This window comes from Pterocles gutturalis, unplaced genomic scaffold (assembly GCF_000699245.1).
Source record: "Pterocles gutturalis isolate BGI_N339 unplaced genomic scaffold, ASM69924v1 scaffold22413, whole genome shotgun sequence".
Lineage (NCBI taxonomy): Eukaryota > Metazoa > Chordata > Aves > Pterocliformes > Pteroclidae > Pterocles > Pterocles gutturalis.
Window position 1 is genome coordinate 26,420 of NW_010126210.1, and position 11,954 is coordinate 38,373.

Consider the following 11,954-nt stretch of genomic DNA (forward strand, 5'->3'; position numbering starts at 1 on the left):
GCTGTAGTATTGTTAGTAAATAAACACACTGCAGCTTTTTAATAGCACAACCACTGGCACCTAGCGCTTGTGGGAATTACATAAGACTGGTAAGTATGTTAACAATGCTGAAAACCTCTCGTAAACACAGGTTTACCACTTCAGTTTACATGTGTGATGCCAGCTCCCTCTTTGCTTCAAATAAGGTTTTTTTTTAAAGTTTGAGTCCTTGAAATAAAGGACTCTCTTCAGAAGAGAATGCTGCCTATTGCACAGAGGAATGGCTTTTCCCATTTTAAGGTGCTTCAGAAACACAGATCAAACATCAGGGGTATTTCCTCCTGGAACGGGCCAGCATACAAACATCCTGCTAGCAGCCTGTGTGCTAGATTTCTATAACGAGCCGATCTTCGTCATCACTGCTAGTGTCGTCATACTCAACTCTGGTTTGCTTCCTCATCATCTCTAAGCCTCTCTTTTTGTATGTCTTGGAAGGTGCTGCAGAGTAAGCCTTGAGCTCGGGGGACCTGAGAGTAACCGGGGGCTCTTTCACAGTAGTAGGAGCTGTTTCCTGTGGCCTTCCATAGCTGTGTGACTGCAGCTGGGTTCCGTTCCTGTCTGTGCTTCCATGAAGGTTAAGGGGTTTTTGAGAAAAGTTTGTCCGCTCGGTGTATTCTATACTGGGTAATTTAGCCAACTCAGGACAAGACTCTGGTTTTGATCCTAATAAACTTGAACACCCAGGCTGGGAACTGGCAGTGGAGTTTTCTTTTGGAGATGAAGATGTCTTTTCTTCAGCTGGGGGTTTCTCTCTTCCCGAGGCCTGGCTCACCGGGTCTAATGTACCAAATCTGTGACCCCCTGACTCTACATTTAGTATGTTTTCCTGGCTTGCTTCTAGATATAAGGAAAGAGGACCAGTAGTCTCTGAGTTTGTGCTGTCAAGTTGGTCACCTGTGCCTGTATTTGTAAAATCAAAAGGGCAAGAAGAAGGTGCCACTGAGTCACGCTGAGTGTCTGGCTGTGACTCCCCTGGGACCGATTGCTGAAGCACAAGTGGCTGTGTCACTAAACAGCAGATTTCCACATCACCGCTGACTTGCTGCATGGCTGCATTAACTGTGGATGAAAAGGAATGAGCTGTCACAGATATTTCCAGAGGAGCTGGAATGTTCTGAAAGGAGAAATTTTTTCTTGTGTGTTCCCTGATTTGCCCAGAAATGTCCTATAGAAATCAGAGAGGAAAAAGAAATTAACATTTAAAATTTTCAATCCAGAGCAATTCCACCTTTTATAAAAGTGCAATGATAACTAAGGTACAATACCTACTTTTTTATCCATTTTGTCTTTTTGTTTAACATGGTTTAGATTTTCAGTATGGGAAAATATTCCTGAGTTATTCTTTCCTTCTTTTTTCCTTCTGCGAAGTGGCTTGTCTGAGGTGGAACAAGATGGGTCTTTTTGCTGGTGTAGGCAATATTCTGTTGAAAAGAGATTGAAGAAACTTTTGCTTTTATTTTTATTTTCCCACATGCTAGAACTTACTAAATTTCTCATCATATCACTGAACTAACTTCTATTTTTTTTCTAAGCCTGATACATTTTTAAATTTTCTGTATACGTCTTTGGGTTTGGGGTTTTTTTATTGACCATTACTGTCCAGCAAAGTAATAGCTATTCATATCTGCTGTGACCCAACAGAAGGTATTGTCCCTGCTTCCGAGATGGTTGTGGCATAAACGGATTTTGCATTAACACCTCTCAATAAGTGGGAGTGGTGGTCATCGAAACACAAAAGCAAGTCAACACACCAAACTCACTTCACACTGCAAACATACAATCTTATTTCAGAAACTGATAAAGATCCATCTTAAAATTGTTTAGGCTTCTGGTGGAAGGTTATTTTGAGTTATTTCTTTTTAAAATGCCCTCCTAATTGTCAAATTCACATATGTAAGTATGTATATGAAAATCATTGTGTGTTCAGTTCTGAAAATGTGGGAAATGTTTGGATTTTTACTCACAGATCGTACTGAAGGACAAAGTGGTTTTGCAGTTCCGTGTGGAACAGGTGCATATGTGAGACACTGCTTCTGTTCATTGTCTTAAAAAATAAACATTCAATACATCAAAAAATATTCAAAATACTTACCTTGTACCTTTGATTGAGGAGAATGGCACTTCTTATACTTATTAAATTTGCAGGGTTGTGATGAAGAACCCTTTTTGAAAGCATCCAGTGTTCTACTTGGAAAACAGTGCTGCCTGCTTAATCGGTTAATTTTCAACTGAGCATACCCATGTACGTGATTCCCTCTGTACCTGCATCGCCAATGGCATCGAAAGGGGAAACATATGTGTGATTTAAAAGCAGCCAGAGTAGAATAACACCACATCATCAGGTAAATTTAAGTCTAACAGCAATTTACTACTGTGAAGGAGATGTTAGTTTATATCATCTCAAAAAAACGCAATTTTAGGCAAAAGACTCACTATTATTTCATTAAATTTTTCCTCAGTAGGATTCAGTAAATCCTTGGTTTGCTAAGAGAAAAGGATTCAGGAATAACAGATCCTTTTTTCTATACCTGGAATTTTAAACCGACATACTTAATACAGACTTGAATTGCACAGGAGTCACCTGAGACTGCATAGTTGTTGGCTTTTTTACTTTTCACTTCTTATACGCTACCTCTTCATCATCAGTAATGAACAACATCATTATTTCAATTATTTAGAAAACTCACACTGAATAATCCAAGTCTGCTTTGTTTTCTGCTCTAGCTAGATCTGTCAGTAACCCTTAATGATTGAGACTAGCAGCTGCCATTGCTGTATCGATAGACTCAGTCACTGTACACAGAGTGATAAATCTGAAAGGGTGCGTTCATTCAGGTGTTTGGTGTGTTGGAAGAATGTATTTATTACATGTCACGATTACCAGTTTGGCCAGTGAGACACTAATACATATGGCCTGAGCTTTCAGGACCCTGTACTTCATTGGGTCCCTGTACTGACTTGATAGAGCCAAATAAATACATTCTGAGACCAGCAGGAAAAAAACCCAAACAACTCACACCCAAAAACTAAACCAGAAAAAAGTCCTAGAAGAATGTCACCAGACTGGATAACATAGACCCGAGTCTTCTGTTTTTATTCTTATGATCCTTCAAAATTGCAGTGCTGTTTGCCAAACTAGACACAGTGATTAAGTTACTGACACCGATCTGTCCACAAGGGAGTCGCTCTGTCTGATTTTTGTCATGAAATAAAATAAGAGGGAAGTATGGACACAATATGTGTTTCTTATTGAAGCAATCCATCAGACATTCTGCAACCCCGCACTCTTGAAAGCTGAGAGCCTAAACCTTCCACTGATACAGAATCGCATTAAGTACAGAGAAACTCTGCTAATTGATACAATGTGCCTTTGATAGTTTTATACTCAAATTCTTCCTGCTTTTTATTTAAATTGAATGATCCTTTTAAACTACAGATGATTTTGTCAGTTTGTGTTAGAACTTGATATTTATTCTTCTGCATTCTCTTGTGAATGCAAGTTCAGATACAGATCTTCTGAGGACAGAAAGTTCTTACCCACTGCTTGTAGCTGTAACAGGATTAAAAACTGAAATATTTTGGTTCCCTTTGAACAAAACTAAATGTTGACAGTTTTGACAGATAAGAATAATTACTAAAGCATAGTGAGAGTCAACTGACCAGTCATCGTCTTTCTTTGGTATATGTCTGTTTTGCTTAGAAAAGTCTGTTCCTGATAATAAACAACATATTTTTAATACTTTACCTTTGTGGAACTGCTGTAATGTGGGAATAGCTCTTTCTGAGAGATTTTTTTTTTTTCCCCCAATTTTGACAAGATTGAATTTGGGGGCTTACTTTTTGTTTTCTGTGGACTTTTTACACCCATTTTAGCAAAAATTATGTCTGCATTAAGGGAAGCTGAAAACCATGCTCCTTACCATTTTGGGGTGACTTTAATCTTTTTCTGTTTGTGTCTCCTCTTGAGTTTATTTGTTGAGAGCTTTTCCTTTTTGCAAACTACTGTCTTCTTCTTTTGCTCTGAACTGTTTTTGAAAGCACCACCAGGAGCTGCTGAGCTTAACTGTTGAGAATATTGGAAAGAAACTAAGTACATGAAAATTGGGAATTACCTGAACTGAGACTGGAGATCTAGGCTCTTTTTAAACAGCACTGAATAGCAGAGTAGTTAAATAGCACAACTCTGAATTTTTCCTAGAATTTGTGTGCTAGCTTTTTCTAATCACTTTATCCATCTACTTTTACAAAATAAGATTAAAACAACGCACTTCTTTTGTGGATCTATATAGAATTAGTGTGTGTTCTTTTGTATTATTCCTATATAAAAAGTAAGCTTAGTCTTACAGAGCTTTTCTAGGATCTGTACAGACAGACTAGTCTATCTTCACTTGCCTATAAAAGTAAAGCTTTCAAGCCTTTCACTCTTCACACTATTAATGCAGTTTGGTTTTGCTGACATTTTAGTGTATCTAACTGATGAGACATCTAGGGCAGGGTCTGTCTTTGACTCCAAGTATCTCCAAGTATAATAAAGTCTTGACACTAATGGTCTGCTTAAGTCCTACTCTAATTCAAATATTCATGTAAAGTGAAAACAGTGGAATACATATGCTGTTACAGAAGAATATAAAATATCCTCATAAGTGGAAAAATCAAGAACTAGAAACACTCTTCTCACTAGACAGCATTACTACTGAAATTCTCAAGTAAAAGAAAAAGATTTGCACAAAAGTATCTATTTTTCATGCATCAAATGAAAATGTAACTTATCTTATAAAAACATAAATTGTAAATTCTGGATCAACAAATGCCTGTAAATGTCCATAAACATACTTTTGATAATTCTTTTCTCTTTCTAATGGGGGGGGGGGGAGGTGGTAGCCAATTACACCCTCCTGAGAAAGGAAATAGGATTATTAATATTACCTCCTGCATCTGTTGTTCTTTAGAAAAGGATGAAACCAATGTTTTTAAACTCCTGTTTGTTAAGCCATATTGCACAGCCTTGCTAATCTTTTTCATTTTGAAAATAGAAATATCGTATTTTGACAGTGTGCATTCATTGCTAGATTCGTTGTCACAGGTGTGCATGGAGGAATAAGCAGAGTCTGCATTTCCCTTCAGCTCAGCAGGCAGAGGAAGGCTTCTTGTTAAACAACACCAAGTTAATCGAGGTTCAGCATTCAGGGATGGGAAGGTGCTCTTCCTGTTTGACACTGTTAAACTGCCTGAGGTGCAAGTCAGATTATTGTGGAGTAGCGCTGGGAATTCTTTACAGTGAGTGGTGAGCGTGTGGCAATAAAAAGTGCCAAAAGAATGGCAAAAATAAGTGGGGTTGTCTGTTGAGCTCTGAGAATGCTGCGTATCCTGCGGTGGTGGTGAAGCATCCTTAAGAATGCACGGACTTCCACCTCTGTCCCATCCCAGGAGGGGTGGCTCTGCACCCTTGCTAGAAGCTGACGTCACTATCAAAGAGTCACTTCCTGAGCTAAGATGATGTAAAATCTTCCTCTCTTCTTTCATGTCAGCTGAGATGAAAAAACCACTGGTATACACAGAAGTAAAGCATATTTTCTTCTTTGGGGTCTGTGTAGAGGAAGTAGTTATGCTCATCCACTTCTCTTCTGTTTGCCTTTGATAATTTAACTTATTTTTGTTCTGTTTGTTTTTCCAAGCATCTCTTACAATATCCTGCTGCCTGAAGTTTTGGTTAGAAAAGGTGTTTTCTGCTGTGGTTAAGATATTTGTTGTTTCTGAACTGACCGGTGAACAAACCACTGGAGTTTTCCAGTTTGCATGTACGTTCCATCGTAGCTCTCCTTTGCTGGCGTGTTGTCTCAAATCAAATTTTAAAGGGGACCAAAACACATCATTAGAACAAGAACCGAGTGATCCACTGTTGGAAGAGCAGGGGGGGTTGGGTAAGGTGTCTGGCACAGATGTACAAGGTGTAATCTTCTGTTCTGATCGAAGCAAAAGTGACAAATCTGAGGCTCTCTTGTCCTGTGGCAATTTGAGGATATATTTTGGAGAAAAGGCATTTTGTTGTGGGACTGGACTTAACCGACCAGATTGCAGACGATGAATTTTAGAAGACACATCAACAGCACTGTCATTGAGAGGTGGTACTTCTGCTCCTGTTTTCACAAGACATGTTTTGACATCTTTATCTGTTGCATTGTGTAAGGCAAAAGAATTGCAATCACTTCCCCTTAATTCAGGCCCTAAAAATCCCACAAATGAAGCTTTTGAGATCTCTGCTGAATGTGAAAGAAGGTTAACATTGCTATAATTAAGAGATTTTGTGGAGAGTTTGATTGTTTTCGTATACTCCACACACTCAGTACCTCCAGTGCATTCATTAATTCCTTTGCTTAATTTCTGCTCCTCTGCTTTACTGGAGAATTTCACTGGTGCTGTGGAAAGACACTGAGTGCTCGTGCAACAGACTCTCTCTGCTTCATTTGCTGCGTTGTTTTCACCACTGGGACTAGGGCAGGACTTTGAAATAATGTTTTGTGTCTTCTCCACTTCAAATTTCAGCTTTTTTCTTTCTGATGGTAAATTCTGGGATTTCCCTGCGGCTTCTCTGTTGCTGTTGCAATGGACCCACAGGGGTGTCAGGGCATGCTGGCCGGTTTCTTTATTCCTGCTATGGTTTCCATAATTGTTTGAAGTGCTTTTACAGTCTGATTCAAATGTACTGGATTCTTTGCCAGGTCTTGGGTTTTCCCATTTGCTGCTCTGTACTGGCAAGCACTCGTTATTCCTTCCGTCAGTGTTCAGCTGACACTGAGTATTTGGAAGCCTGAGCTCACAACTGCTTGGACCCAGTAATGTGCTGCTGCCACCTGTGCATTTATCTGTGTCACTGCCACAGAAGGCTTGGGAAGTTTTGCTCATTACAGTACGTGCGCTCGCGTTTACCGAAAGTGATGTCTCCATTACATAGCTTAAACAGTCGGCAGTTTCCTCGGAGGACACGTTGTGTAGAATACCGTTACCATGAGGACAGGTTTCTGATTTACCAGTGTTTAAACCTGTTGTCACAAGGGAGGAAGAACTGTCGCTTACAGAGCTGCTGCCATCTCTTTCCTCAGTAATTTCAGTACTGCTGACTGATTCCTTTGAATCAGGAGTGAAGCTTGTAATATCTGTAATATTTTTCCCCCTTTGTTTAATTTTCTTGGCATTTTGACTGCTTTTCATTTTTTGATAGATTTTCTTAAATGTTTCATCTCCATACATTTGCCATTTGTCTTGAGAGAACATCTTTAACTTCCTTTGATTGTGTTTCTTATTTTTAGCACTGCTTACTTCTCCAGCCCCAAGCTTTTTACTCCCTTGCAACTCCTCTGACGGAGGAGGATGATCAACCACATTACTTAGGGGCAAATCATCCACTGCTGTTTGTCTGACTAGGGCTCGAGGATGGCTACTGGGAAAATCCACTGAATCTGCAGCAAGATTGTTGCTAGGCAGCAAACCAGCAGCGCCTGTATTTGCAGACTGCTTAGTAAGAGAAAGTGGTTTTGAGCAACCTGCTTTGTCATGTACCGTTCTCGTGCCCTCCACAAACGGCAAGGAGTTGCTTCGTGTAACAGGCACAGTATCCACCGTTGTGGAGAACTGGGTGGGGACTGAATGAAAAAACATTGGCTTGCATTTTTCTATGGGTGCAAAGGTCGATTTTGCTGAACAAAGTGACAGATTCTTTTTCCTATTTACATCACAAGTTCTGATGTCAAAATGGAAAGAGTCTTTGTATGTATAAGGCATTGGCAGATCGATGCTTCCCTGTTTGGAAAGGACAGTTTTTCTGGGCCTAACATTGTCTAACTGAGTATCATCCACCACACTTTTGTTATGAGAAATAAGTTTTGAAATGTGTTCTTCCAGCCTCTTTTTCTCTAGCATCAAGGCTGTAGCTTTCTCAGCTGCATCTAGCTTTGCACTGCTTCCGGAGGCACACCTTGGGCTGCTGAAGGCAGTTTCATTTTCCAGTTCTGTGCTGTGTTCAGAGAGGCTGTGCAATGGGCTGGATGATGCCATCTGTTGTTCTGTGCTATCAGAGCGTGACAGATACCCTGAGTCTGTGCTCTCGCACTTCTTTAGCTTGCAGTCAAATGGCTTGTAATCCCACTGTTTTTCCGAAGAGGTTGCTTGCTGCCTTTGCAACTGAACGTGCTTACTGGCAGTTGGAGTTCTTTGCTCCTGTATCTTCTTTCTCTGGCACTGACCATTTGGCAAAGCTCCTGGAGATGATAAACTTTGAGGTTCTCTTTCAGGAACCCCCTGATTAGCCTTTGAACTAAAGGACTGATTTGTTTTTTCTTGATTTTCTGAAGCAAATGATGACTTGCTTGTTGCCAGCTGTGAAAGGTCATGAAGAAGTTTCTTGGTGTCTGTTAGAGCACTGGTCTCTGAACTCATTCCTTTCATCTGTAGCCCCTTGTCTTCACAGGTGCTACCAAGTACTTTGCTGCCTTGATGTGAGCTGATGCTCTCTGCTGATTTCTCGTTTTGCTCCAATACGGCACTGCTGTCAGAGTCTGAGGGCTGTCTGGTATTGTTGACGTGTGTTTGAGTTCTTCTGTGTTTATACAAATTGCTTTGAGTTTTGAATGCAATACCACAAGTGGTGCACGGAAAGGGCCTCTCTCCTGTGTGAGAGCGAATATGTTTCTCAAGGACACTTGGCTTCAAACAATCTCGTCCACAGTGTTTGCAGATATATTTCCCAGCTTTTTTGGATTTTCCTGGGCTTCCGAACGATGCGTTTATACAAGAATTTGGTGATGATAAAACCGGTAAAGTGCTCACTATGTTCAGTGTTAGAGTTTGGCCAAGCTGTTTCTGAAAAACTGACTGAGACTGATCTGTGCCTTCTGAAGGCAGGAGTGGATTCAGGATTAGAGGGATGTTACTGCTGTCTAGATTCACACAGCTCCTGCCAGTCACCAGCTGACTGTTTGGCTGAAAGCATCCTGCCTGGACGGGCTGATAGAGCGGTATGGTGAGGGCTTTTAGATACACAGGTTGAGAGAGCGCTTGTTCATGCTGCCTTGGCTGAGATCTGAAGGACCTTGGGCAGGCTGAAAAGAAGAGGTTGGAACTGGTCGGTCTGGTCGTGCAACTGTGAAACCAGGCTGCTTCTGTGCCTCCATTTCAAAGGTTATCTGCCATATGCTCAAGTATCTGTAAGGAGGGGAAACAAAACAAGTAGCAATTTTCAGATAGCAAAAAAAACCAAACACTTTCAACTGGTGGACTGGGAAAGTCAGCAATTAAGAATATCACAAATCTTACATACAGGCATTATACAGGTAGTAATTACTTAATTTTCCAATTAGTTCATCTTTTATTTCTTAACTAGGAATTAAAGTTCGGTACAGTGTAGAGAACATTGAACTTTGCACATAAAACCTAAAACAAGTAGTATTAGAGAGAAATCTGAGTGTCAGATTTGCAAATGGAGGCTCTCAGCACCCCAGAAATAATACAATAATAACTCTTCTGGAACCATATTCCCATTACATATTTGTACCATGTTTTTTAATGTAAGAATTTACATTAATAAATGTTAATATAGAAACACAGAACAATTAAGGTTAGAAGGGACTTCAGGAGGTCTCTAGACCCAACACCTGCTCAAAACAGAGTCAGCACTGAGGTCAGATGAGGTCGCTCAGGGTGTTACTCACTCTGGTTTTGAAAACCTCGGAGGATAAGAACTGCACAGCTTCTTTGGGCAACCTGTTCCAAACACAGGTCATTAAACGTGGCTGCATAGTATCTGTGTTTGCCCCATTTAAGTGAGCTAAGGCTAAAGACATTGCAACAAGTGATACAAAATGAAAATATGTGAACAAAAGGAAACTGATGTCCTTTTTAAAAAGTGAGGTTTACACCAATACGTACAAAGCAGAAAATATGGTATCATAGCAAAGTAATGGGATAAATTAAAGCTGTCCTTTGTGTAGCCCAAATTAATTTTGTCTAATTAAAGGCAATATTATGATATACTGCTTACTTTTAGATGCTTTCAATCCCAGATTACAGTTTTTGGAAAAAGTGAACCCATTCTTATGAAATCTGTATAAATATATTAAGGGTTGGTTCTGGTCCAGACTACTTCTTATTTGAAGAAAAAATTGTCTTTTTCCTTTCTGAGAAACAAACTAGGAAACTATCAAAATAAGCTCGCTGAAAATTATTTTGGAAAAACTGATAGAGGCATCAGCATAACCTCTTGTAATTATAGTTTGGGTGAAAATATGAAGGTGATCGGTGAACGTTTATTGAAATTCTTATTCAGCTATACTCCCAACTCTCTATCTATTGGCTGTTATGAATAATAGGCTGTTCTTGTGCAGTCATAAAAACCTTGTTTGAAATAACATAATCAGTGGCTAAATGTGAAATCTGTGATTTGTTGCCTTACTGCACAATCTGTAGTGGTGTTTCTGTACCTTCCTTGGACCATTTTAATAGGTAATAATTAGTGGGAAATTGTAAAAAAATTTACTCAAAAATGTTATGTGAAACTTGGACTGGTTCCGTATGACACACACTAGACACACACTATGTTACTGCTATTCAAAGCAAAACCTGTTGCATGTAGTTACTGAGAAATTCGCAAATAATTCACATAAAGGAGAAATGGCAAACTCGATGTAATTGTTTTTCAGTATTCCTCAGTTACTGTTAGAGCAGTTAATAAAGCTAGTAAGTTCATGTACAGTTGGATGGAGAACCAAGAGAAGTTCTGTTACTTCACAACTGAAAATGGTGGCGTTTCACACACATCACATGAAAAAATGGGAAAATAACTTTCTATAAATGAGCAAATGGAACAGGTTAGGTCAGTGAGTTATGTGCTCAGTAACAAATGTAATTAGCACCTTCATAAACACACTAGGACTTCAGGTAGTTTTCATATATTCCCTGGGCAGCCTGCTCTAGTGGTTGGCAACCCTGCCCACAGCAGGGATTTAAACTAGATGACCTTTAAGGTCCTTTTCAGCCCAGGCCATTCTATGATGCTGTGATTCTATGATATTAAATGTATGCACCATTGAAGCTGAAATAAAGCAACCCTCTTGGGTTATCAGTCTTCTGCAAAAAAAAGGTTTTGCATGTTAGGATATTGCCTTTAATCCCACTGATTATCTAATCCCTGTGTGTAGCTCACAATGCAACTGTAAATACTTGTCTCTTCTAACTGATGCTAAAAAATTAAACTAAATGGTGATGCACAATCTCATTACTTTCAATAGCTTAATCATACATTTCTACCAGATGTGGTAGTTTGCTGCTTTTCACAGCAAACAAAATATACTTTCTTCCTAAGTGAAACTTCTGTGGCTTTATTCTACTGTAGCAAACATGATCATACCTTTCACATCTGTCATCTATATACAGAAAAAAGCCACTACATTTCTTTGTACACTGACAAAAATGGCTTATCTCAAACTAATTCTGCCCCAAGGCTAATGCTGAGTAGTCCTTGCCTAAAGTAGGAAAACTTCCCTTGTTGATTATCCCCCAGGCTGTTACTGAGCATCCACCTGATGTTCTGAGCTCAATTTGTAACTTGTAGCGTTGAACTAACTAATATAAAAACTTGATCCTAATTTGATAAGGAAAAATTTCCAATAAATGAAACTAAAAGCAAGATTTGGCCTGTCCAAAATTTTCTAGATTAGTTTCTTAAACTATCAAAACTGGTCAATATAATTCCACTTAAATACAATTATTTTGTTCCTAATTTGAATTGTGCCTTCAGGTACACACAGTGGGTAGGTCTGTGAAACACTGAAAAGTTAAAAAGTGGAGTAGTTTCACATGACAAAACAATGTAGCAGAAACTGTCTTATTCTGTATATAAGTATAAAGTATTTTAATAAAGGGAG

The 11,954-nt window shown here is 39.3% G+C and overlaps 1 protein-coding gene across 1 annotated transcript; it reads right to left on the reverse strand.

Annotated features, from left to right (window-relative positions):
• Positions 1–364: 364 nt before the first annotated feature.
• On the reverse strand, positions 365–9,206 carry ZNF831 (zinc finger protein 831). Its single transcript, XM_010078909.1, is given in 6 exon segments — positions 365–1,204; positions 1,309–1,460; positions 2,132–2,301; positions 3,960–4,102; positions 4,966–9,098; positions 9,101–9,206. Coding segments are annotated over 6 exon segments (5,544 nt in total).
• Positions 9,207–11,954: the final 2,748 nt, after the last annotated feature.